Source organism: Dermochelys coriacea, chromosome 2 (assembly GCF_009764565.3).
Source record: "Dermochelys coriacea isolate rDerCor1 chromosome 2, rDerCor1.pri.v4, whole genome shotgun sequence".
Classification (NCBI taxonomy): Eukaryota; Metazoa; Chordata; order Testudines; family Dermochelyidae; genus Dermochelys; species Dermochelys coriacea.
Genome location: NC_050069.1, coordinates 156,983,564 through 156,996,735, shown reverse-complemented (window position 1 = coordinate 156,996,735; position 13,172 = coordinate 156,983,564). Strand labels below are relative to the sequence as shown.

The 13,172-nt window shown below is 40.4% G+C and overlaps 1 protein-coding gene across 5 annotated transcripts in view; it reads left to right on the top strand.

Moving 5' to 3' along the window:
• The window catches only part of RECK (reversion inducing cysteine rich protein with kazal motifs), a 136,765-nt gene that overhangs the window by 37,119 nt on the left and 86,474 nt on the right, over positions 1–13,172 (top strand). For 4 of the 5 annotated variants that reach the window (XR_006279135.1, XM_038389770.2, XM_038389768.2 and 1 more), the window contains one exon: positions 7,659–7,706. Coding sequence is in view for 2 of the 5 variants with exons in the window: in XM_038389770.2 (XP_038245698.1) it covers positions 7,659–7,706 (48 nt within the window). In the remaining 3 variants the exon portion in view is untranslated. Of the gene's footprint in view, positions 1–7,658; positions 7,707–8,756; positions 11,188–13,172 lie in introns of those variants that run through there. The other variant, XM_043508546.1, reaches the window with a different exon arrangement.

The following is a 13,172-nucleotide window of genomic DNA, read 5'->3' as shown; positions in this document are numbered from 1 at the left end:
TTCATTAGTAAAAAGAAACACATGGTACTATCTCAGCTCTGCCATTGACACTGAAGCACTCAGCTCAGACATTGGTGCTATTGTGGGCCTTAACCCAGTCATTGGTACTGTTGCAAGGAGCTCAGTGGGGGGTGACTGGACAAGCAATACCCTTGATATAAAGCAAGTATCTGCATCTGACAGAGCCTGTGGTATGCTCATTGTTGCAATACTCAAGTGACCTATCAGTCCTGAATGAGCCGGCGTCCTGTTGCTGTCAGGTACCAAGCATCTCAGGCCGCTCTATGGCACAGGACGCTCCTCCATTCTCATTGGCTACCCCACCCCCCATTGGAGGACAGGAAGGTAGAAGAGGACTCCCAGTTGGTCTCTCTGATTTCTGTTGGGGTTCTCCTATATACCCCTTTTGAGAATCTGCTGTCATGCAGGGAGGACTTTGGGACACATCAATCACAGTGGAACCAACCCTATCTGCCACTCTCATAATGGCCATATTGGGCCCCATGGGCTGCCTATCAGCAACCATTCAATAAACCACCAGTACCATCTCTTAGGGAAATTGGGGATTCAAATCCTTTCTGTATCCTTACAAAGCAGGAGGAGGCCTTTCAGGGGTGAATTTCTCATCTGCCCTAGCCTCCAGCTCCTCAAAGTGCCATTGACATTGATGGATGAGGTGCTCATGCCTCTCTCTCCTTCCATTGCCAGTGACTTCAGACAATTCCAGGACCTCATTAGAATGGTAGTGGACACTCTGAACGTCCCTCGGGAGGAGGTCAAAGACCAGCAGCACAGACTGCTTGATATTTTGCAGTCGGCAACCACTTGCAGAGTGGCGCTACCTATTAATGAGGCCCTCCTGGATCTGGCTAAGACTATATGGCAGATGTCCGCCACTGTTCCACCCGTGTGCAAAAGGATGGACAATGTGCCACCTTAAGGACTTTGACTTTTGTTTTTCCATTCCCCACCTAACTCCCTCAGGATGGATGCTGTGAATGAAAGGAGTAGTCAGCATTTTTGGAGGGCTACCCTCTACCAAAAGGATCAGAAGCAATGGGACCTCTTTGGGCAGAAGTCTTAGTCCTGTGCAACCTTGCATTTCAAGCTCATGAACTATCCAGTGATCAATGCCAAATGTAACTTTACTAATTACAACATGCCAACATTTTTATGGCTGACTAAGAACAATGTTTCCTCAGCTCTTGTTCCCCAAGGCCCTTCGCTATTTGTGCTACATTGATGACATCTTCATCATCTGGACCCATGGAAAAGAAGCCCTTGAGGAATTCCACCATGATTTCAACAATTTCCATCCCACCATCAACCTCAGCCTGGACCAGTCCACACAAGAGATCCACTTCCTGGACACTACAGTGCTAATAAGCGATGGTCACATAAACACCACCCTATACCGGAAACCTATTGACCGCTGTACTTACCTACATGCCTCCAGCTTTCGTCCAGACCACATGACATGATCCATTGTCTACAGCCAAGCTTTAAGATACAACTGCATTTGCTCCAGTCCTTCCGACAGAGGCAAACACCGACAAGATCTCTATCAAGCGTTCTTAAAACTACAATGCCCACCTGCTGAAGTGAAAAAACAGATTGACTGAGCCAGAAGAATACCCAGAAGTCACCTACTATAGGACAGACCCAACAAAGAAAATAACAGAACGCCACTAGCTGTCACCTTCAGCCCCCCAACTAAAACCTCTCCAGTGCATCATTAAGGATCTACAACCTATCCTGAAGGACAATCCCTCACTCTCACTAATCTTGGGAGACAGGCCAGTACTCGCTTACAGACAGCCTCCCAACCTGAAGCAAATATTCACCAGCAACCACACAACAAAATCGCTAACCCAGGAACCTACCCATGCAACAAAGGTCGTTGCCAACTGTGTCCACATATTTATTCAGGGGACACCATCATAGGACCGAATCACACCAGCCACATTATCAGAGGCTCGTTCACCTGCGCATCTACCAATGTGATATATGCCATCATGTGCCAGCAATGCCCCTCTGCCATGTACATTGGCCAAACCGGACAGTCTCTACGTAAAAGAATATATGGACACAAATCAGATGTCAAGAATTATAACATTCAAAAACCAGTCGGAGAACACTTCAACCTCCCTGGTCACTCAATTACAATTGAAGAATTGCAACTTTTAGATCTACTGACCTAAAAGTTGCAATTCTTCAACAAAAAAAACTTCAAAACTCCAATGAGAAACTGCAGACCTGGAATTAATTTGCAAACTGGACACCATTAAATTAGGCTTGAATAAAGACTGGGAGTGGATGGGTCATTACACAAAGTAAAGACTATTTCCCCTTGCTAATTTTTCCCCTACTGTTACTCACACCCTCTTGTAAACTGTTTGAAATGGGCCATTCTGATTATCACTACAAAAGTTTTTTTTTTCCCTCCTGCTGCTGATAGCCCACCTTAATTGATTGGTCTTGTTAAAGTTGGTAGGGCAACACCCATTTTTTTCATGGTGTGTGTGTGTGTGTGTGTGTGTGTCTCATCTATCTAGATAGATATATAATCTTCCTACTCTATTTTCCCCTGCATGCATCTGATGAAGTGGGCTTTAGCCCATGAAAACTTATGTCCAAATAAATTTGTTAGTCTCTAAGGTGCCACAATACTCCTCATTCTTTTTGCTGATAGACTAACATGGCTACCACTCTGAAACCTGTCAACATGCTCACAGCCTTTATTGAACATGTGCCACATGACTGCAAGGAACAATTCCAGTCTGTTTGTTGCAGAGGGTCAGCTGTTGGCCAGAACTGCTCTCCAAGTGTCCTTAGATGCTGCAGATACTGTTGCCAGGTCCATCTCTATGGCAGTGGTTATGCACAGGGTGTCCTGGCTCCAGCTTTAGGGGTTTCCAAGAGAGGTCCAAAGCATGGTAAAGGACTTACCCTTTGATGGTTACAGAACTCTTCTCCAAGACCATGAATGACTCTGTGCACATGCTTAAGGACTCCAGGGCTACCCTTCGGTCCTTTGGAATATATACACCTATGAGCAAGAAGTGTTTTAGTATCTCAAAGAATGCCAAGACATCATGCCCTGCTCAGTTCTTGGGGTACCAAAGAACTGCTGAACCCCCCAGAAAGAGACACAAGTTTCTGAGAAAGAGGGCCACCCATCTGCCCTCTGCAACCACTTAGGCATCATCTAAACAGCACTTTTGATGGGTTGATTTGAAGGTTGGAATCCTCCCATTCCTCTGATTTTACAGTTGCATCCTTTAGTCCACTTCCCTCCTTTTGGGGACTTCCTTGTCCATTTCCACCAGACTTGGGAATGGATCACCACAGACTAATGGGTCCGGGAGGCCAAAACATCAGGCTTCACCATACAGCTACACCATACAGTCATTCCCTTGCTTCCACCCTCTTTCCCCATCCCTCTTCAAGGAACTTTCTCATGGGCTTCTACTAAGGCAAGAAGTGAACTCTCTCCTCTGGATAGGAGCAATAGAGCTGGCCTTTACAAGGGCAGGGGTTTCTACTCAAAATACTTCCTAGTACTGAAAAAGGATGGAGATTGGAGGCTAATCTTAGACCTAAGACAGCTGAACAAGTTCAACATGCAGTGTAGCAAATGAAGGAAGGAAAAGCCCCAGGAAAAGACGGACTGACAACCAAAATAAGAGCTGGAGGTGAAGACCTCTGGGAAACCCTTGCACAGAGGTTTAGCCATTATTTGGAAATGCAGAAGATGCCAACTAGTTGGAAGGAGTCCAACACCATTTTGCTGTACATTTGTGATCATAAAGATGTAAAGAACTATAATCCAATAGGCCTGCTCTCACAAACAAGCTGTCCACTATAATAACAACAAATGGACTCTCTCAGAGAATGGATGAGCAGCAGCCGAGAGAGCAGGCAGGTTTTGAAGGAATTTCAGCACAATGGACCATATTTTCACTATAAACCAGCTATTGGAACACTCAAGGGAATACAGATTCCCTTTATGTGTTGCCTTCTTCGACTATGAAAAAGCGTTCGACAATGTCGAGATCAAAGCAGTGTTGAAAGCTCTTGCAGAGCAGGGCATCGACACAAACTACATGAAACTACTAAAGAAAGCAAATTCTGACTGCACTACATGTATAACTGTTTGACACTCCCCTTCTCATCCCAGTTAAAAAAGGTGTGAAACAAGAAGACACGGTTTCACTGAAACTCTTCACAGCCTGCCTCAAAATGGTAATGAGGCAGATGAATGGGAAGAATGGAATCAACATCAGTGGAAAGCAGTTAAGCCACCTCAGATTCGTGGACGATATTGTGTTGTTTGCCGAAAATACTATCAAACTTACAGAAAATGCTGAAAGAACTCAACACAAAAAGCAGCCAAGTCAGACTGAAAATGAACCACTCCAAAATGAAATTTTGATTTGATGCCTTGCCAAAAGCCCAAATAAAAGTCGGGAGAACAACAGTAGTGTAGCTAGGGGGGAGTGGGGCAGTGGCCGAAGCAGCAGAAGTGGCGCCTTTTAAATTTGTTGGCATCTTTTTAATTTTTACTCACCCAGCGGCGTTCCGGGTCTTCGGTGGCACTTTGGCCGCGGGGGATCCTTCACTCTCTCTGGTCTTCGGCGGCATTTCGGCGGTGGGAGTCCTTCAGTGCCACTGAAGACCCAGAGCGCAGCCGGGTGAGTACAAGTATTTTTTTTTTTCTCCGCTCCCCCTGTTTTCTCCACCTGGCTACGCCACTGGAGAACAAATAGAAGAGTTGGAGCAATACGTCTATTTGGGCCAAGAAATTAACATGCGCTATGATCAGGAAGGTGAACTTTCCTAAAGAAAGAGAGGTTGGCATGCATTCAGTTCTATCAAGGATGTCCCCCAAAGAAAAATCAACAAGGCAGCATGCGCTAACCTCTTCAACTCAACAGCACTGCCAGCAATGTTGTACAGCAGCAAAACATGGGCGCTGATGAAGATAGAGGGGCAACAACCCTCTGTCATGGAGAGGGAGATGGAAAGAAGAATTCTGAGGATTTCAATTCGCGACTGAGTCCCAAATGAAGTGATCAGACAGCAGAGTGGAGTGCAGGACGTCATTGCTGGAAGCAGGTACAGTAAAATGCGATGGGCTGGGCGTATAGCGAGGCTCACTGACAATCAATGGATTGCAACTGTCACTGCGTGGTACCCATGGGAACTGAAACAACCACTTGGTTGATCTCCAAAGAGATGGGAAAAATTATTCATGAAAAGACATGGCAGCACATGGAGAAGGAAGGCCAGGATAAGAGAAAAATGGAAGACGTGTTGTGATCGGCGCAATCTATATGAGGGCTGAAGAACCGATCGATCAAGATGATGAAAGACATTTCAACAGGTAAGAACGTCAGGGTAGGGGTGTTCCCCATTGGCTCTACTAGGCTCTTTGGGCTTGGTTTCTTCTTGACTTGGTTGGGGTGGGACGAAATGTTGGACTCTCCCAAATGCCACCAACTTGTGTTTCAACATAAATGGCTCACAATAAATTGTGTAGATCTGTGATGTCCTCCCCCCCCCTTCTTACATGAAGAATTAAGTAACTTAAATGTCACAATTAGCTATCATTGTTGTTCAGCTTAGTTAATATCTTAATAAAATGAGTTCACAGGTCTAAGAGCTATAGTTCCAGGCTCACTTCAGACTCGGGTAGACATCTCTGTGCTTGATTACTTGCTTTTATTTTTTTAATGAATGCTATGATTCTGAAGAATGTAGTAGCTTTAGAGAGGTATAGGTACAGCATATTGGCACAAATTGGCTGTTTCTAAGCCTTGCTATGGATAATTTGAATCCTAAAGATGCCAGCATCCCACTGACCTATTAAACTTTTCTTTGGATCCCTTCCAAGATATTGATGAGTCTTTGATCTGAAGATACTGTATCTAAATGTGCCAATGACAAACCTAGAAGCAATAAGTGGAATTAGTCACAGAATGCTTTTCAGATTTTTAATAGAAAAAACGGCACTAAAATGTATGTAAACATCTGCAAAGTCCAGTATATCTAGCCATTGGTCGTCTTCTGTGAAAGGCATGATTGTTCCCTTTTACTTTTTTTTTTTTTTTTTTTAAATAAAGTGGTAGTTCTGTTTTTATGTAAAATTCTATTTTTGGTCAGTCACAATTTTTATGTTTCCTTCTGTTTTCAGAAGTGAAGGAAACCTCTCTCTAAATAGAAAGCAGTGACAAGCTCAAGAGGGACTGTGGCTTGTGCTTCATTTTCACAGACTTTGGGATTTTTAGAGGCTCTGGCTGGTGTTTTGCTTTTTTGATCACTGCTTTTTTTCCTCTGTTTAGTGAACACTTTTGCTTACTATTTGCACCATCGTAGTGTCTTATCTATATTATTTTCCATAACCACCTTTCCATTTATTTGTTTGAGAGATGCATTTTCTAGAATATGCATTTAAATTGTAATGCTCATATTTTATCTAACTGCCAAGTATTCTGAGAAAATATTTGGCTTTGACTCCAGTACAGCTTGCTTTTACGTTCAGATTTTAAGAGCTGAGATTTTGTTGCCAGCATTCAAAAGGAAATTCTGTGAGGAGGCATAAGACCAAGCTCTGCACTGGTACAAGAGAGCACAGCTTCTGTTGAGCTCTGCGCAGCGCAGCACCACCCCCATGGCCACGATTCTGTGAGCCTCGATTCTGGGAGCTGCCCCCTTTGCCAGGCAGGGGCCAGAGGACTCAGGGCCGCCTCACCCGCTTTTTTCCCCCCCTCCAGTGGTGCTCCTCCTGCCCTTTTGCTCCGGCGGTGCTTCTCCTTCTGCACCCCCCCAATTGATCATCTTGCGCACCCCACTTTGGGGACCACTGGCTTAAATAAAAGTCAGGTCAGGCCAGTAGTAGTACAAAGACTGTAATCACAAGGGCTAGTGGCAAAATAAGTGTATTCTTGAATCTTTCAACTTGCTCTCCTTTCACAGTACTTTCCATACTATATTTCAAAGAGCATTATCACAAGTGCAGAAGTCCTTCCTTTGCTTTAAATTACTGGGGAAAGCAACTGAAGCAAAGATTGTTGAGATTTCAAGAGTGATGCTTGAAATGTTTATCATTACTAACACAGCGTAATAGGTGTGTGAGATGCTTTGCAGAACAAGTAAAATACAAGGGCACTATCCTCAAGAGATTAGTTTAATTATCAATGATACCAAGAGTCATTTGTAGCAAAAAGGATGTAGTGGTGTGATTGGTGGGGAAAGAGGAAAGTGGTGGTAAGAATTTGTTTTTAGTGCACGTGTTGGTCTGTATGGGCTTTTTCCTTTGCTAAAAATTGTGGTTTCTATTTTTTAGAAATAATGGAAAAAAACACTTTTGAGATAAATGCAAATTCGGATGCTTCTCATGGTATTTTTGTTTTTCTGACCAATTTGGTGGATAAATACATGGTTTGATTTGAATAAAATGTGAAAGTTGCCCATCATGTTGTCCCAGAACCATAAAACCTTTAATAATTCTTTTTCTCTAGAAGAAACTGTGCAAGTGAGTGAAGTTCCCAGTTTTTATCTAAATATACTTTTACTATATTTTGTTCTTTGCTGCATGATTTCATTATTGATTAGTTTGTGCTATACGTTAATGAAGAAATCTAATTATCTTTCAGGCTTCTTCAAAAAATGACATTTTGAAAGTTTGCAGAAAAGAATATGAGGTATACATATTTTAAATTACAAAATTAAGTGTTCTGTCTGATTATACTTTGTAGAATGTATACAGCATATGTGTTCTACAAGAACTTGTCTTCACTTTTATTTCTAAATGTACTATTTGCCACTTAAAATAAAACCTCTGTTGTATTTGTATTTTTACAAACACCACAGAGTTATTGCTCAAGTTTGTAAAAATATTTGACTAATTTTTATGGCTCAAAAGAAAACTCTTCTTCTTAGCAAAAATGAAAGTCCTAAAATAATTTTATAATTCTAATTGCATATTAGGTTTTTTTTATTCAGAGTAAATGAGCATTTCTTTTATAAGAAATATTTTAACTTCAAAATATAGGCTTTTATTTAAAAAAGAAGATACCTTTTAGAGGTGTTTATATATAAAATATTAAGTTTTTCAGTGATTTTAGTAACTACAATGCTACTGTAGACATCAGCAGTAATCTTAAAGCCTTTTTAATGTTAAAAGTTCTGTCCTTAAGGTAAGAAATGATGATGCTTTCAGAATTTCTCTTTAGTATTCGTGCCTTTCAACACCTGAAAATTTGAGAAAGCTATTGCTTACATCTCCTGTTTGGAAGAAAAGTGATCAAGCTAGGATTATCTTTCTTTACTTTCACTCTGGTTTCCAAATTAAAATCCAAGTTCACCCCCAATTATAGAATCCTACATAAATTAGGTTCATATAGTAACCTTTCGTAATCAACAGTGTATAATCTTGTACAATTCTCTTTTCTTTGTTTCTTTTCTAATTAGGGAATAAATGTAATGTTTTGCCCATTCTGCAGAAGACCTTATTAAATTAAACAAAACTTTGCTTCATTTCTCTTGTCAAAGAAATGTTAGGGGAAAAATCTTTTTCTCCAGTTCTTTACTACTGGGATTATCATAGTCTGAATTCTCTTGAACAAGAGGCTTTATTTTAGCATCTCTTGCTCCTCTACTGCTGTTTATACTATGCTTTCCACATCTGCAACTTTTTCCTCTGTTATGCTGGTGTGTTTCCTTTTCTTTTCTGGATTTCTGTATTGCTATAGGAGGTTGACCAATATGTGTTGATGGAGAACGGAAGAGGAAATGTAAAAGGTAAGAGAGGCTTAAAAATGACAACAAAATGGTGACTGAACACCCTGCTCTTTCTTGATAATGTTTACTTTGCCCATTTCTTCTTCTTTGCACTGTTTTTGGCTGGAATTATACAAAATGGTTTCTCCATTTTATCCTAGATTGAGCTCTCTTCAGTTGGACAGAAAATATTCTTTTTGACTATTTGCACAACTTTTAACTGAACAATTTATAAATAAAGAGGAGAGAAAGGGCAAGTTCTTAAATGTTAAAAGGGGAGATCAATTGGGCAGGGTGGAAAAGAGCAAATATACCTAAGTTAAATAATAGGTGGTAGAAATAATGGACTAGTGATAATATATTGTGGATTGAAATGAAGAATCTGGCATGATCAATCTTCAGTAATTACTGATTTTGTCACCTTTTGTTGGACAACCTGTAATGATTAATTTAATTTATATCTAAATTCAGACCTACTGGTACTAATGGGTTAGATTTATTTTATTTATTTCTATATATTGTGAAAATAGCTTCCTTGGTTGTACCAAATACAAGGAAGCTTTGCAAAAGAGAAGGACGAGATGGTCCACAAACTGTTTGATCTTCTCAAAGTAGGTGCACTGTCTCCTTTAGTTTGGAGGCATTTCCCCTCGTATTGGTTTTGTATATTAAATCAGATGGAAAAGCAACAGAATAGTTGATAAGAGTGACTGGTCAAAAGCTCAAATCATTGTGTGATCTGGAACCGAATCCATATGGCACATGATGAATGTGTGTGACTGGCATGTATCAGTACATCTGAGTCTTTTTTTATATATGTGATATGTTGATGGTATATCTTTAATGCAAAGACAAATTAGAATTCATTTTCTAGCCTTAACTTTCTATTTCATCTCTCCTGCCCTCAGCTTCCTTTCTTGTGGTGTGTTTATATATGTATATGTGTATATATGTATATGTAATATCACACACGCACGAGTGCTATGTACCTAAATACAAATCCATATAAAAGCTAGGTAACTTAAATAAAAGAGCCTGAAATGCAATTAATTCCTTCTTTTCAAATTTTCATAGCTTGTTATTACATAATACCGGTATATATGGATCTGCCCAAGAACTTTTATAAGTTGCCTCTTAGATACAGTCAGATGAGCTGCGCTAGTCTTTTTTTTTAGCAATCAGCAGAGGCTTGGGGCTAAGGGAACAACTGCATCTGAGTTTCCTTTCAGCCTACCACCAGCGCAATAAGTGTGAAGAGTGAGGTAAGACCACAAATATGGAGCATAATGTATAGGGAAGAAATAGGAGGGGGACACATGAAATGAGGTTGCAAAAGAGGCCATTTTCTACAAGTTGGTGATTCACAATAGATTCACTTTGTCATCAAAGTGACACTTTTCTCAGAGCTTATTGGAGACACTTTTACCGCAATAAATGTTGCTGGATCAGCGTCACTTTAAATGTGTGTGAATCATATGTAAGTCTTGGTTGGTATATTTGCACCCCAGTTGTGAATTTTGTAAGTGTGGGTTTATAAACAATTTTTGTTGACTGCTTTGAAAATGTAAAGCACCTATTCTTTAGCTACTAAATATTTATTATTGTGTTCAGGTAACATTATATTAATACATTTTTAAAAGTTTAACAATGCTATCCAAATATTTATAAAATGTAGCTGAAGTACACTTTCTTTCACTGGGGGTTTTTTCAACTCTTTTTTTGTCCTTTTTCTCTCTGCTCCTTTTCAGCAGCTTTTTCTTGTCTTCCTTTCATCCTCTTTCTACCTGTGAGTATATCTCTTTACTTTTTCCTTCTTCACTTCTTCCAGCTCTCTACTATCCTGTTCATCTCCTTCCAAAAAGGTAGGTAAAAAAGAGGTGGGATACAGGGGAGGGAAACTGCATGTGAGTTTTTATTATTAAGATGTGTGTAGAGTTGAGGTTTACTGTGTTGAGAATATGACAAAGTAGGATATAATGCCTGAAATAACAGACTGGGAGGGCGTAATTACCTACTTGAGGTCATTTTTTGTGTTGAAGGGGCAGTACTGTAACTTCCCTTTATACACTACAAATGTCGAGTTCTACACACTGCAGACTATGCTTTTCCCTACACATTAAGAACTCCAGGTGGGTTTTTTTTTTGTTTTTTTTGTTATCCTGCTAAATGCAGTGCACTTTTTGTAAGTCTTGGCTGAAATTTCTCTTAGTTTAGTTCACTGTCTTGTAGACATCAATCAATAATAATATAACTCTGGTAGCAAGAGCAGCAGCCATCTTTGATAAATGTAAGTGGAAATGTTCCTTAGTTTTTAGTTTCTGTTCCTCGCATTCACTGTAAAAATTATTTTTTGCACAGAACAATATTGGGCACTCCTCCTGGTGCTCCTGGGACAGTTAAAAGGTATTTTTATTTACTTCAATTTTTGCAACATTTTATTTCTTTTTGTGTAGCTTTTTCATGTTTCCTACATTAATTAAAACCTTTTAAAAAGCAGCGCAAGAGCATGTGCTTCAAATGCTGTGCTCTGTATGGGGAAAAATACCATGTCTCAAACATACCTTTTTACACTCAATGAATAGCAGCTTCAAAGTTACTTTTTGTTCTAGATCTTAGGATAATGGAATTCTGCTTTAGTCAATGGCTGAGAAATCCGTAAATATTGCTAATAACTTCCTGTAAAAAATGCAGCCTGAAACTTTTGGTTCTCATCTGATCTCCTCTGCGTGCTCCCGCTCGTGAGATGTTCATGTCCTCCCTACTGTGAGCATGGAATGATCTAAAAGCAGCAATCATTGGGGCTATGCACGTGCCTTCTGCTGTATCCAAATGTTCAGTGTAAGGGCACATATGTCACTATGTCCCCAAATGTCCTCAGTTCCTCTGTCACCAACATAGACTTCGTAAACATCATCATTCTCAACAGAACATTGGCTCAAATTTTCTTGTTTTCACTGCTAGTTTGTTTTACTTGTCAGAGTAGTGTATTTATTACAGCTAGGATTGTTGAGCAAAAAAAAAAAAGCATTCATTAGAATTATTAACAGCTTGTACCATTTCAAGGTTCCATTTGGTACTGGTATCATCCTCAGCTCCATACTGAGTCTGAGTTACCGTGACACTAACCAGCCCAATTTACTTGTCAATTTGATTGCTTGTGGTTCTGACTCCAAGTCATGGCTAATTCTGTTAGCCTTAATATATGAATAAATTGACTGTGGGTCCTGACCCTGGAAAATTCATACTCGTCTCAAAGGGCTGACATGGTCAAGGCTGAAAGGAAGTGTGATATCAAGTGCTGGCCTTCCTGTAATGTAAAAATACCCTTTACAGACCAGCAAGCTTGTTGCTTTAAGCAACGGGCAATCACTGAAGTGTAATGGTTGGTTTCTGCCAGTTTTTCTCCTTAGGCCAAATGTAAAAAGGAGTGTTGGCTTAGGCTGTTTCTCATGGAGGTGGTGCTAAAGCATGGCTGGTATAGTGAATCCATCTTTTGGATTCAAGTCTTGGTCAATTTGATGTGCCCCAAGAAATCTGCCTGATCTCATGGTTCTTTTAACCCAAGGTGTTCTGGGTCCTAGGGCTTGGTCCACATGTTTATTTTTTGCATACTGTAACATTAGGAACAGTGTCAGAAGTTTTAAAAATAGAGATACCAGTCAACCATTTCTCTTGGACACCTCACTTGGACTTCCATCTACAAATCCCATAGGTCCAGGGACAGTATATCATTGGATCTAAAGGCTGCAGCTGAGGGTGACTCCCTAATCCTGTGTTAGAGGATCAAACAGTTGCTGTTCTCTTGGCCTTCCTAGTTCTGACTAGACCCCGGTTTTGGCACGGTTTCTTTGATCTGAGGAACAACCTTCACTACCACTTCTTAAGAGATAGTAATGCATCTCTTCTGACTCTAGGTAATCTGGTTTTCCCTATCACTGCACTTCATTCTTCTTCTATAGGGAGGATGTTACTCCCATTTCAGAGGGTTTGGATTTGAGAGATTTTCTGAATTGTCTTCTGCTTCCTCTGGAATGGAGTCTGATCAGAGAATCCCCTGAGTGAAGATTCTAGAGAGATGTTCAATCTTCTTTCTTTTGTTGGTTCCAGATCTTCTTTCCATTCTGAAGTTTCTTGATGAATTCCTCTATGGGCTTTGTTTATACCCTAAGACCAGGTGGCTTTTGGCCAAATGGGTAAAGTGACCAATATGTCAATGGCTTCCTTGCTTTCCTCTGTCCCAAAAAGGCCATCGGAGAAATATGATCCCCTTTGCTCTCAGCAGGGAAGTACAGAATTTGTCCCTGTCTCACCAGCAAAGAGTCTCCACCACCTCTAGCTAGTGTGGTTAGCATATACTGTCAAAGACTGCTATTAATGGTAATGAAGAG